Source organism: Neodiprion virginianus, chromosome 3 (genome assembly GCF_021901495.1).
Source record: "Neodiprion virginianus isolate iyNeoVirg1 chromosome 3, iyNeoVirg1.1, whole genome shotgun sequence".
NCBI classification, from domain to species: Eukaryota; Metazoa; Arthropoda; class Insecta; order Hymenoptera; family Diprionidae; genus Neodiprion; species Neodiprion virginianus.
The window spans coordinates 40,178,895-40,192,333 of record NC_060879.1 but is presented as its reverse complement, the minus strand read 5'-3'; the positions used below and the strand labels follow the sequence as shown (position 1 = coordinate 40,192,333).

At 40.7% G+C, this 13,439-nt stretch overlaps 1 protein-coding gene across 2 annotated transcripts in view; it reads right to left on the bottom strand.

The window, feature by feature from the left end:
- The window catches only part of LOC124299455 (polypeptide N-acetylgalactosaminyltransferase 2), a 158,590-nt gene that overhangs the window by 53,531 nt on the left and 91,620 nt on the right, over positions 1–13,439 (bottom strand). Inside the window, exon 2 of one of the 2 annotated variants that reach the window (XM_046752627.1) lies at positions 6,355–6,411. The exons of the other annotated variant lie outside the window; for it this stretch is intronic. Within the exon in view, the coding sequence (XP_046608583.1) occupies positions 6,355–6,411 (57 nt within the window). The remainder of the gene's footprint in view (positions 1–6,354; positions 6,412–13,439) is intronic. 2 annotated transcript variants of the gene reach the window in all.

The following is a 13,439-nucleotide window of genomic DNA, read 5'->3' as shown; positions in this document are numbered from 1 at the left end:
GTGAGTAATATTGAAAAATAGCTCATGAGAATATTAGTAAAGAAAGAAAAAAGAAAAATTTAATATCGCAATGTGAATCAAACCGTTGAAAATTAATTATCGGAGGGTAGTGATGTTTATATATATATATATATATAAGGTTATCGATTGACGGAAAAACGACGTTTTTACGTCCCCCTACGACAGTTTTACAGATGAGGAATAATTACAACCTGCGATATATAATAGGCGGGTGATTCAGTTTTTACGTTCCGGAAAATAAACGTCCGCCACACCTTCCGAAATTGGATACTTTAATTAGAGCGAGTACCGGGGGATTCGATGTATGTACTCGTATACATTGATATATAGGTAGATGACTATTATACCTGCACGTATAATTTACAATTTCAGGTTTGACAGCGGCTTTGTGTCGATAATTGTTACGCGGCTATCGGACTCGGCAATCGTGTGCAAAGGAAATAGATCGTTATCCCGGGCATGATGTGATCAAGGGAGCGACAGAAAATTTTCCACGTAACAAACACGTCAAAATTCACTTAGTACTAGTATTTTTTTATCGTCCGTGTCAATGTTGTACATCAACAAAACAGTCGAAGCAGGAGAAACAGGGGAACAATAAACACAAGTAAACAGCACAACACCTATATTTTGAAAATTTGTAATTCGATAACCGTAATTTATTACACTTGATTCGATTAAGAAAATTCTCTCAAAAGAATCGTCAAATAGTCGGAAAATCCTTTCCAACGAAAGGAATAGAAAAGAATAATAATATTCGACCAAGCGTGTTTTACTATCGTATATATTATGTGTATATATATATATATATATTCAACTTGCAACAGATTCTCGAGGAAACAGGATAACAAAAAAAAAAAGAAAAAAACAATAACAAAGAATGATAGTAATAATAAAAATAATAATTTTTTTCTTTCCTTAGGCTGAGAAGCAGAAGCGAATCCGCCGTGAATCCGGAGGGTAAAAAAAAAAAAAAAGAAAAAAAAAAATACATCACGCGTAGCTGTAAATCAGGGGTAGTAAAATAAAATGGAAGGAACATAAAAAATGAGTATAAAAGTCTCTCGAGTAAATCCGCTCGGACGTTTGACCCCCCCGATGATTCAGATCCTCGGGTTTCAATTCTATTCTGCGAAAAGCTGACAAGACTACTAATGGGAGTAACACGAGCGTGATGATTTTCCGAGTTTTCTTTTTCCGCCACGACCGCGATTCTTTCCCCCTTCAATTTTCACTCTTCGTTATGTTTTTTTTTTGTTTTTTGTTTTTGAAAAATTATCAACTGCGGAAAAATCATGTTCGTGTACAATTTGATCAAGGCACGAATCTATAACGCGGATATGACGCGCAAACTCGAAGTAATTAATATCCGAAATTCCTACGAGTAGGGAATCGAATACCGCGAAGCGTAATTACTTTCGGCCATTCCCGTCTAGGTAACTAGATACCGGCTCATTATACGTACGTTTATGCCACGGCGAACCTAGGCACACAATCCTGTGCATACTAGCCTGGATAAACACAAGACTCTGTGCAAGACATGCACTCAAATAAATTGACGCCTGGCCATCGTAATATCGAATATTGTTCGGGAGTTGAATTTGCTTGTTTGAAAAAACTTCAAACTCAGGATCATCAACGAATGTGCCAATTCTAAGACATACTGATTTTCGAAATTGCCCGAAAATTTCAATCACTTCATTTCCCGGGTCTTCGATTGAACCGTTGTAAAATTTTCTGCGCTTTGGATGACTGACTAAATAACAGATCGATAAACTTCTCTACTGTTTTTTTTTTTCAACAACCCATAATTAATTTTTGCCCAGGAATTCAGCAAAGTTTTTCTATACGTTTTACAGGTGTTGTAGTTTCTACTTTCAATTCCGTAATTTTTTACGTTTTCTCTTGTTGGAAGGATCAGCGGTGGATTTTAACCGACCTCGATTTTCTAATTTCAAGTTTATATAATAAATAAACCGAGTCTAAGAGTTCGGGATGCGAGCGACTCTGCAATGTTATTGCGCTTTAATGAAGCTCTAATTAATATTTCCACGGGCTATTAAAACTGTTTTTAGCAACGTTTTGTAATCAGTCTCACGGTGTTTATGTAATTACTGTTATTATAGGCACGTTGTGTATGGAATGACTTATAGAGAGAAAGATGCCGAAATTCACCGTCTCTTATTCTACGTCTGTATAGAAAGGCGAGATAAATTATACATATTATACATATATATATATATGTATATACATATATAGCGGAAGTAGAAAATTTGCGCGCTGAATACTAGGAATAAAACTTGCGTTGTTAATAAAGCGGCGCGTTATTTCTCAACGATAATTAACCGCTTTTTACCTACTTTAGTTTTAGTCTAAACTCTCTCTATAAATTGCAGGTCTACGTCTAGCTTACATATAACGTGTAACCGATTCGACCGATTGATTTCACCTCGATGATCAAATTCTGGAAGTATGAAAAGAAAAAAAGGTAAGGAATTGGAAGTGAAGAGAAAAAAATTAAAAAAGAGGAGTGGGATTAAGAGTGAGAGAGTAAAAAAGAAAAAACGAAAATTCTCCGATTGCAAGTATATCAAATAAAATTGACAAGAGTAACACAGGATACCGGATAATGGAACGCTCCTTTCGCACAATCGATTTCAAGTGTGCTATACGTATGCACGGGAACTTCCATTGTCATCGGTTAATTGTTGTTATCGATTAATTAGCGATAGCCAGTTGAGACTACTGTCTTTCTACACAATAAAACCTAGGCGCAAATTTTCACGCGCGCATGCAGCTGCATTTATTTTTTCATATTTTCCGGCTAAATATATATCGGTACATACAGCTGAGAAGAATTTCATTCGTTATAGTTAAACACGTTTACGTATTCGTATACGTTTTCGCTTTGAACGCTGCTTAAACGAAAGCAGATAGAATATCAGTTAAATTAAACATTAAATTCTCTGCGAAGAAAGTCTCGTACGGCAGTTGTATAGTTATAAGAGTTCTGGATACAGATTCCTACTACCGAACACTTACCGACACCCTACCGGGACTCAAACCCTTCTCCGCGATGAAGTCACTGCGGAGAACGGTTTGAGACTGGGTAAGACGTCGGTAAGTGTTGGGTAGTAGGAATCTGTATACGGAACCCTCATAGCTATACTACTTACGGCATATATATATATACGCTTTGCCATCGACTGACAGCAAGATGGCGGCTGTGGTACTATAACGCAAACATTATGAATAAAACAATCGAAGAACAATTCAATTTCATAATTTTTTTCCTTCTGTAATATCGATTTTATTCCTTGAACAGAGAAGCCCAAGACCATATTGAAAAGTTTTACATTTTACATTTATTACTTCATTGGAATATTTAATTAGGGCATAACATTTTTTTACGCGCTGATTAGTAATCACTGCAAAAAATGGTCATCAAAATTTGTTTTCGGTATAAATAAACGACAACCGGCCTTAGATAGTTGAAAAACTACTTATACTTCTTAAATATAACTCTTCGAATATGGAGCGGCAAGAATTTCTCAGCCCAGGGCTGCGCGAACTCGAAATTCGCCACTGGCGGTAGGCACATCAACTTTTTCCATGTTATACGTGCGGATCAAACCTTCGAATTTAATATCAGAAAGTGGGATACGCCTGTATTGCTGTTATACCTACCTATAACGCGTGTAGGTATAGGCGTCTGTGTGTCTCTGAACAGAAACACGAGGCAAAGACTTTTCTTATTTCGAAATTGATTTTCTTCGACCTCCGACAAGAAAAAACCTCGGCGCTGTTCCATCGCTCCCTCTATTTGTGTGCATAAATGTACCTGTACATATACGCCCCCTTGTTCCGTTCAGCTTTTTTTTTTTTTTTTTTACGTAGGTACACAAGGTACAATACGTATACATATACATATCCACTCTGCCGCCGCATCTTTGCCAAAATATTTCAATCTCAAGTCCTGCGGAATTTGTTCGGAAAATTCTTCTTCGAATTTTTCTAATTTTTTTTTATTTCTTTTCTAAATTTTTCTTTCACTCTCAATCCTGTACAGGATTACATTGTATACACTTTAGGAATTCGGTACGAAAGTTTTTTTCAGTTGAACGAATCATAACGATTTTTCGACTTCATAAATTATTGTTAAAATCGTTTCGTCATATTTCGCGAACTCGATCGTGAAATTTTGCTTACCGGATATTTGCGCGACAACGTTTCTGACCGCGGTATTATCATTGGCAAGGAAACCGCACTTCGGCACACCGACTAAATCATTCTAAGCTTTGTTTATGCCGCTACAAATTAGTGTTACGAGTATTACTCAACCCGTAAGTCTACTTGAACCTTCTCGCGATTCGAACGGACCGAACGATTGGAAATTATACGCGACTCTCGGTACGGTGGTTACCTGGCAGGTATAATACATAGGTATGTACATTAGATACGTGCCTACACGGGCCAGTATATACTAAAAGCTGCAGAAGATCGGATATTTCAATTTTGCGTAAAGAAGATCGTCGTATATTTAGCACGAAATTTTACACCATTTATACATTTTACTGAGTATTCTTGTCAAACAATTTTTTCCCGATTACAACATGAACTCGAGATTTTGTCAAAGAAGAAACACATTCATCTGATTCAGAATTTTCCACTTCGCAGTCATTTCGAATCGAATATATAGCATAAAAATGGAAGTGAAAAAAAAAAACAATAAAAAAAAATTTCTAGATCACCGAAATATTTTCTATACGACGAACGGATATTTGTTATCTAAGACGAAATTTTTTCGCCTCGTGAAGTTTGTTCGTCGTTTCTCGAAAAGATAATTCTGCAGGAGACGGTAACTAGAATAAAATGAAAATGGTTTTTAACGGCGCAGAGGGGTATGAAAATTTTTTTTTTCTCCTTCAAGACGTTATTTTCACTCGCAATTGAATTTCTTTTCGGAACGGTGATTTAAAACGGTTAAAGAGTTCCCGTTTCAATCCCTTCAAGGGTGGGAAAGAAATACGTTTGAGATTAAACACTTGGGTGAATATATAAGGGTAGATTTTTGGGGGATACGAGGAGGAGGAGGAGGAGGAGGAGGGAGAACGCCGTGAATCGAGATTGGAAACTTGTAAACCGTTTTTTCGATGTACTTGAAATAAAGAACATTTGCTACGGTATTGCAGAGAGGGTGAGAAGACCGGGGTGGGGGGAGAAAAGGGAGGTATTACTCCGAATATTCGGAAGCGGAAGACGATGCAGCATTTCGAAATAAGACGAAAGATGAACAGGCGAAGGAGAGGAGAAGAGAAAAAGGGTTGCACAGGGTGAGATACTCGCCAGATGTCCGCACCCGCGCCTCTATAATAAATTACACATCTCTGGATTTAATTAAAAATCTTAAACGGCGCCAGGATAATATAATAACAGTCCTCGACATCGCCGAGAGTCTCGCAGACTTCTTTCTCTCTTTCTCGCTTCTCGATTGCAGCATAGAAAAAACGACTCGACCTCGCGGTAAGCGTTAGTATAATATTTGAATTTTCCTCGCACAACTCGCGGCTCGAAACGATATTTTAATACCCCGAAATCGAAAACTTTTTAGCGTATCAAAAAGTAGAATTGTCAAAAAATTTTACGGTCAATATCTGAACTGAATTTTGAAAAAATCGAAAAGCCGATTCGTTGAAATTATTAATACTTGGACGGTTCTACATTTCTACTTTCTGTGTTTAAAAATTGTAGACAGTGTTACGTTAATAACTGAATAGAATCGGCACCATTTTACTTTTCGTTTTTCTACACCTTATTCAACTTTTTTTTCTCCACGCTTCCAGTACGTGCGATTTTTTTTTTTCTGCGATACCGAGGCCACCGAACGGTGAGCGAAAAGCCACAAAGATTTGGAGCATCATCCGAATTGACAGCTTGGGGAAAGCGGTTATTGGAGCTCGAATAAAAGTTTCGAGATACTGGGTATTAATAACAGACGCTGTTTCGAGGCAAACGTTGTATCGAAGTTAACGCTGCCGTCATAGCCTTAACTGTTCGCTTGTGGCCTACATTTCTTTTCTAGATCTCGCAATACCGCGACAAGCTGCTTCTCTTTTCCTTACACAATTGTTATTGATTCATTTTTATCACTGAAGTTAATTTTTTTTTTTCCGTGACTATACGTAATACGCATATAAATTTAAATGTAAAAAAACTATTGGAAACGTTGGGAAATATCTGAGTGGTTAAATTAATTAAAAAAAAAATTATAATAATAATTAATTGAAAATTACTCAGAAGGTCAAATGAAATTTGAATTTCTATGTATTATACCTGCATTGTGGACCTGCTCGAATTCTTGAAGTTTGCTACCATAAGATTCGGCCTTACCTGCAACAAAGTGAAAAAAATTTTATACATCGTTATGGAGATAATGTGAAAATAATAAAAAAGAAATTCCTAAAAGATTACCGCGCACAAAAGTTGTATGTATAAATACCTGCGTCGTATTTTATTTTCAAACATCACACCGTGAAGTAATTCTTCCTAAAAGAATCTTTTTTATCCACGGTATATAATAGTTTGCGAACTCATTAGCGAATGGGGTAAAAGCGGGGTACGTAAGAGATAACGATAGCGTTATTAAAAACGTCATTAGGTATAACGCCGCATAATCGATCGGGTCGAAGGAAGTCGCTGCGTCACCTGGTAAACTTCAGAAGCTCAAAAAAGCAAAAAAAGCACAAGTATAATAAGGGAGCGAGCGCCGCGACGCCCTCGGGACGACTGCATCAGTGGGGGGGTGATTAGCCGCGGTTACGAGGAACGACTTCGCAAACAAAGAGGGAAAATCGGCTTTTTTTCACCCACCTCCGTTTTCCCGCCTGTTTAATTGGTCTCCCACTCCAAGCCGGCCGGATGGTAAGCGAAAGACGGGACGAGGAGCAAAAGGATGCGGTTGTACGTGTAGATCCGTTTACACACATACGTAGAGAAAAGGAAAGCATCTGTGGATCCATTAATAAACGCTGAACCCGCTGGCGGGTTTCTTAAACAGACGGATTAAGCTCCGTTATAACGCTCCTCGTTTGGTACCCGACCTTCTTCCTTCCTCTCGTTCTTTTCTTCTCACTCGATCGCAAGGCTAGTCTCATTTAGCTGCAGGTGTAATTGCACCGCCATCATTTCTATCTATTCATTCGACAATCAAGCGGCGTTTGAACCCTCTAACCACAATCCCACACAATTTCCTTGCCTCCTCAAGGACCGCTTTGAAGTCCTAACGAACCCGAGGGAGTTTCACGAGCCAACGGTCGCTTCGAATCTCTCGCTGCATTGTTTCTCAAGCCTTCTGCATTTGAGAGCGATCTTGCAGGATCTTCTAGAGTCCGGGATTCGATGACGACGAGGATTTTTACCCTTGTGCATCGTACGGATGCAGGCTGATATTCCTCTTTATAAATTTACTACGAAATATTCGCAGAACAGCAGAGGCACTCGGTCTAGTCTCCTATTTGGAAAAGATTCCAAGGAAAAGGGGAGCGAGAAAATGGTGAAAGGATAATCGAGACAAGAATCTACGTCGAGTGTCAAAGCTTCGTTTTTTCACGCTTTTTATTTTCCTTACACGCTCTTTTCTATTTCAAACTTTTCACTATCACTTTTTCCGCCCATCAGCGAGACCGGAAACTTTTTTACTTTCCTAAGAACGAAAGTTCAGGCTTTTAGGGCACCGGGCCTTATCGCGACGCGGACTCACCCTTCCTCAAATTCTTGGTCAGAAATCCTCGGAGCGAAGTCTCACTCCTTCGGTGAGGGGTTACGTATATCTTGATCAAGTTGTATTTTTGGCTAAACTTTTTGTTTTTTTTTTCACCCTCGGCACCAACTTGCGGAGCAATACTTCTTTTAGAAACAATTTTTTTCAGCCAGTGATTTAGTCAGATTGATTATCGTCAGACTCGTCAGAAATTTTATCGTAAAATTGGTATCCCCTTTGCTTGAGAAAATAATTTTCAACAATATCCAGTACTCGATGACGACGCGTGGTCAATTTGATAACTTCGTCAATAACGAATAGCAGTGTAAAAAGCAGCAAAACTAGCGCCAACTTGGTGAATTTTATTACAGGAACTTGTGGACACGACGAAGAAACACAAACGAGTTAACGAAGACACGTTGAGACGAGATCCATAAAAATTTCGTCCTTCCAGACGGCGGAAGGAACACGTAGTGGATTTCACAAGCGTGCTGAATTCCGAGATGGCAGTAAAAAGAAAAGAGAAAGAAATAGATATAGAGAGAAAGAGGATGACGAAATATAAATGAAATATTGAGATTACAAAAGTTTATATTACACGATCGTAAAATTCTTTTTTCCCATTTTCCTTTCGCTATACGACTAGATGTATAACAAAAGGTTCGAAGCGATCCTTTGTTTTTTTTTTTTTTAATAGCGATTCAAAAATAAGAAAAAATTAGCTTGTTCCACGCGGTGCGTAAAAGAATATGCGGTTAGTAAAAACTATCGACATCCTTCCAGCGACTTATAAACAGGTTACACCGGAGACTCAACTTCGTAAATTAGCCGCTTGGCTTCCTGCTCCTCTCTTTGTCAGGGACATAATCACTTAAAGATATATCTTCCATGAAGTTTATCACTTAGGCGGGGTCTATCAATACTGCTTAATCGCCCGGCAAGTCACTTTGCTCAAACTTTGCTCAAGCCCTTCCCCTTTCCACCTTCCTGCAGGACACCGCGCGTCCTTGAATCGAAGAATAACCGAGCAAAGGTTCACCAGACCACGTTCAATCGTCTGGATCTATCTACGCTTTAATCACCGTACCCAAGAATCCAATTTCTTTTTAAGATATGTATATAATCTTTGCCACGGCTGCAGTAAAAAAAGAATCCCGGATATGGAATGGCACTTTCTTTTCATCAAATTATACCGTCACGGTCTTCACTTTGCTTTTTTCCTCTTTCACTCGGCACGCATAACTTTAATATACCGAAACACGGTTTGTTTTTCATTCCTCGTGCTTCACCTACTGGCAAAATAAAACAAACTCTGATAAACCGTCGTCATCGGATTTGTTTACGGACGTTTCTCGAGAAGCAAAAAGTCACACCGTCGCGTCGGTCTTCTTGATCTAGATAGCTGCCGATGGAACCGAACGAAAGTTGAACGCGGTGTGAACGATAAGGACGGAAGACGAACGTAAAACGGGATACATATTGCGACGACTGATTAGAGAAGCCGAAATGATCTCGAACAGGCCTGGAGCTGCTCAAACCCGGATATTCGGGGCAATCAGAAGTGACAGGTTGCTCTAAGACTAATCAATCTATTACCGTCTCTCTGGCAACGAGGGTAGCGTTAGGTTTTCGTTACTAATTCAGGATGCCGGCGAACCAGACGTATATCTCAAGAGTTTAAGCAATAATCAAAGACTAAGCTGGGTAAGCGTTCGCGTGGCTTTGAACCGTCATGAGGTACCCGATCCTGTCTTTGCCAAACATCTGATCGAACCGAAATCAACCACTGAGTCATTATCATCTTGTTGAATAATTCGGGCTGTATACCGTTGGGCAAATTTAATCTACCTAAGAAAATCGACCCCGCCGCCATTGGTACCCAAATTCATATTGCAAAGGCCTGTGCACACACGTGCAAAATGACTCTCGTCCTTTACAAGTTTTGGACAACCCACCTTGAAGCGTTACAGGTATCATGTTTTCATAAAAGTTGTAGAGGGACGGAGAGTGCGCTTCAAGAAAAATGCGGTGTGGATTCTGTAGACGATAGTAATTTCATGTCGATGTAACGATATCTAAAGTAAACTTTACGAAACTGTCACTAAAACTGTGCAGTAGTAGTCAGCACCGATCAATTTTAGGTCGATTTGAACACCATGCGTGGTGTTTTAGATTGTAGCAGTTTGCTCGTCGATGGAAACCGATATTCGTAACCGCATATTCGATTCGCCAAAAGTTTGAGTCCACCAACAGTTTCGTTATAATAAAACCGTGTCCAGGAAATGAGTTGCTAAAGTGGAGTAGACGAGTTGGCAACTGTTCGGGAAAAAACGCACGACAATGCAAGCGCCCGGAGCGCTGGGTGAAAAGCACGGGAACAGATGGGAACAACAAGTGGAGACACGTCGTTACCACCCAAAGTGTATGTTGCACATGTGTAGGTACCAGCGGTTTTCTCCGAGGTACTCTTGCGGTGGTTCGGATCGGATGACAGAGGCAGGCGGTGGCGGAGAGGTGAAACTTAAGCTCTTAAAAGCCGGCGTCCCCTGGAATGGTCATTCCTTGGCGGGATATTACCGTCGAGTAATCGATCAGAGTAAAAGAGGCTTCGCCTCGAGGTGACGGAATCTGCAAACGAATACCCAGAGGCGGGAAAATTATGCGCACGCGAATAAAGCCTTCTCCGATCGATCAATTAGAGCTTTGGCGAACAAGGCGACACAGATTCCCGTCAGGCTTGCATCTCGATTGACGTGAGAATAATTTTTTCGTCATTTTCCAACCAGTCGTGGAACTAGCGACGGTTGATAACGATGCGCGGCATGACGTCAGGCGAAAAATATAACCTGCTGTTGACGTCAGGTTTTAGCCACCGAGCGACTGTCCCCGGCAGATGACCGCGACAGAATGCGACCCGTTTTCGACGAAGCTTTCAGCTTTCAGCTTTCAGCTTTCAGCTTGCGAAATCCCGTGGAGTTTTCCGAGTGTCCCATTACTGCGGGAAATCAAACGCTGTAGTTATCGTTAAAGCGGTTGTATGAAGAGAATATTGATTCGTTCGTTGCTTCAATCTTGAGCGATCATCAAGCGAAGGCGACATTTCCAAGCGGTGAATGTCTTGAGGCTGTGTGTCAGGGGTCGTAATGAATGTTCCGCGATGATTACGCACCGGTGTTGGTACTACATGTCGCACGACAACAGAATTTCATTTGGAGATCGAGGGCAACGATTAAAAAGAATGTAGTCCTGTGACAGATGTCACGAAGAAGGCAATTAAAAAAGTGTTGTAATTACTGATTCAAACTTCTCAGATGTCCGTCAAAGCGAGAGGTTACGAAGTGCCTACAAGGTAGTCCAATTCTAAACCCCCAGGAAGAATTTTCCTGCTGGATATTTGAGTAGGCTCAGGTTTTTTCAGGCGTCCCTTTCAATATAGCTACACCATCGCGTCCCCGAAAACAAGGATGTATAGGACGTACAGTCGGGCTAAAAGTGTTAAAAAGTCTAACCCAGGATACTTCAATAACATCAACCGAAAAAAGGCCCTACGATGCAGGCATTTTTTCTCTGGATCACGATCTGGATGTTTTGAATATTAGATTTGACCCGACAAACTACAGTAGCACTTGTTAAACCATCATTTCACCACGTGTCACGATTGTCGGACACCTTTTTCTCCTGACTGTACCTCCTATATATCCTAAAACGACACTAAAACAACAGTGGAGGGTGAATTACGTGAGATTCCTTTCAGGCTAAGCTGAGTTTATTTCATTGTGCTCTAAAGTCGGGAAAGAAGTAGGCAGGGACTGGACGAAGCCAGCAACACAACGGGCGGTGTGAAATGCAGATCTTTGCAAATATCTTCTCGGGTTTGCTAGAAGTAAAGGAGAAGTAGAGCACCTTGCGGATGTCCCAGCGAATTCAAGCGAACCGGTGTGTAAGAGGTAAAACGGGACGGATAGGTGAGCTCAGACTCGGGAAGAAAGGGTAATTGGATTTTAAGCATATGACCCGTTCGGGACGCGACAGTAAATCTTGGCTGCACTCGGTACTTTGAGCTTATTAGAGACTAGAGACGTTCAAGGGGGAATTCACGCTCGAGGGATTTTGACTGAGTTGGAAATTGGTTATGAGGTTGAGACCCATTGATTAAGAATTAAGAGGGGGCGAGAGGAGGGCTATCCCGACGCTTTTCAAGCGTTCCTTCTATCGGATATAAATTTTTATCAGACTCATTCAATGAGTGGCCCGGACACCCGGATTAAGTAAAACTTACGACCGTTTTGATAAGTTGGTTTAATCAACCGAGAGGAAGTCGAGATTCAGTTTTAATTAAAAGAGGTTGGTAGTCAAGCCTCAGGTACCTTCCAGTTTCGAGAGCGAGTTGCATTCATGCCAATACCATGTAGTAATAGGCAAAGTGGTAGAGAGCAGTGCTAGTCGGTGAGTTCTGAACTGGATACCTGTTCCCCCCGAATGAGCCGATTCTCCAACGGCACTTAGAGCTTAAACAATTCGAAGACAATGCATTACGCTGTCGAGTTTTACCGTTGACATGATCGTCACAATGGACTGTGTTATGTGCGGGCGTAATAAAGGGTGCAGGATTGCTTTGTGTGTTTCCAGAAAACGGGAAGAATCTGAAATGCCCCGGAGTAGATTGAAACCGTAAACGCGTACTTCGCAGAAAGCGATTGAACGGTCTCATAAAACCTGATTCTTACGTAACAAGCTGAGAGAGTTCATCCGAGCAGCTCGAGTCCATTCGTTGTTACCATCTGCTTTCCATTCCGAGCGAAAAGCTTGAGAGTTGAGATAGAAATCGAATGGCGTAATTTGAATTGGCACTCCTCGACTGCTGCTTCTACTGCTTTTGTTGCTCAGTTTATGTATTGTCGTCAATGCTCTTATATACCTCGTGTGTTTCATTCCGGCTATGCTTCCTTTACTACCTCCAAGTGTAGCGTGAAACGATCACAGGACTCGTCGTTCGTCAAGTGTACTTCACTTAAAAAATACGATTATAGAGGTAAGAAGAAACTAACAGTGCTTGTCGGAGGCCAGGTTTTAAACAAATAGAAGAAACACTACGAGAAACCTGAATAAGTCTCTTCTGTAATAATCCTTTCCTAGATATTCGACAGTGAGACTACAAAAAGAGGAAGAATGCAGCTCCGGCAGGTTGTCGGATATGACCGAACATTCTCAGTTTTAAATATTTCACCAGGAGCGATACGTGAACTGGCATCGTCTGGTCGAAAAAGATTTTCAATACGCCGTTTATCGAACGGCAAAATCCATCGCGTGATGAGACTACTCAACGACACGATGCTCGATCAATCCCTTGACTGAGGGGAGGAGCGTTGATAAATATGTACAAATATGAGAATTATTCATGCCCCAAGTTATATATGGTGTATCTACTCGGAATGACTGACTGACGGGAAATTTTTACAATTGTGTATAACGAACCTGTGGTACAAACCGGTTGTCTGCGCGCATCGTCGCGACCCTTCTGATTGCCCAACAAACATCATCGAATGCGTAATTCAGGAGGGAGCGAAGCGGCGATCGCGCAAAGGGCGGCTTCCATTGTTTCGGTGGATTATGATATTGCCGTCGAACGAACAACCGGGGGATTGGGGTGATGGTGGAA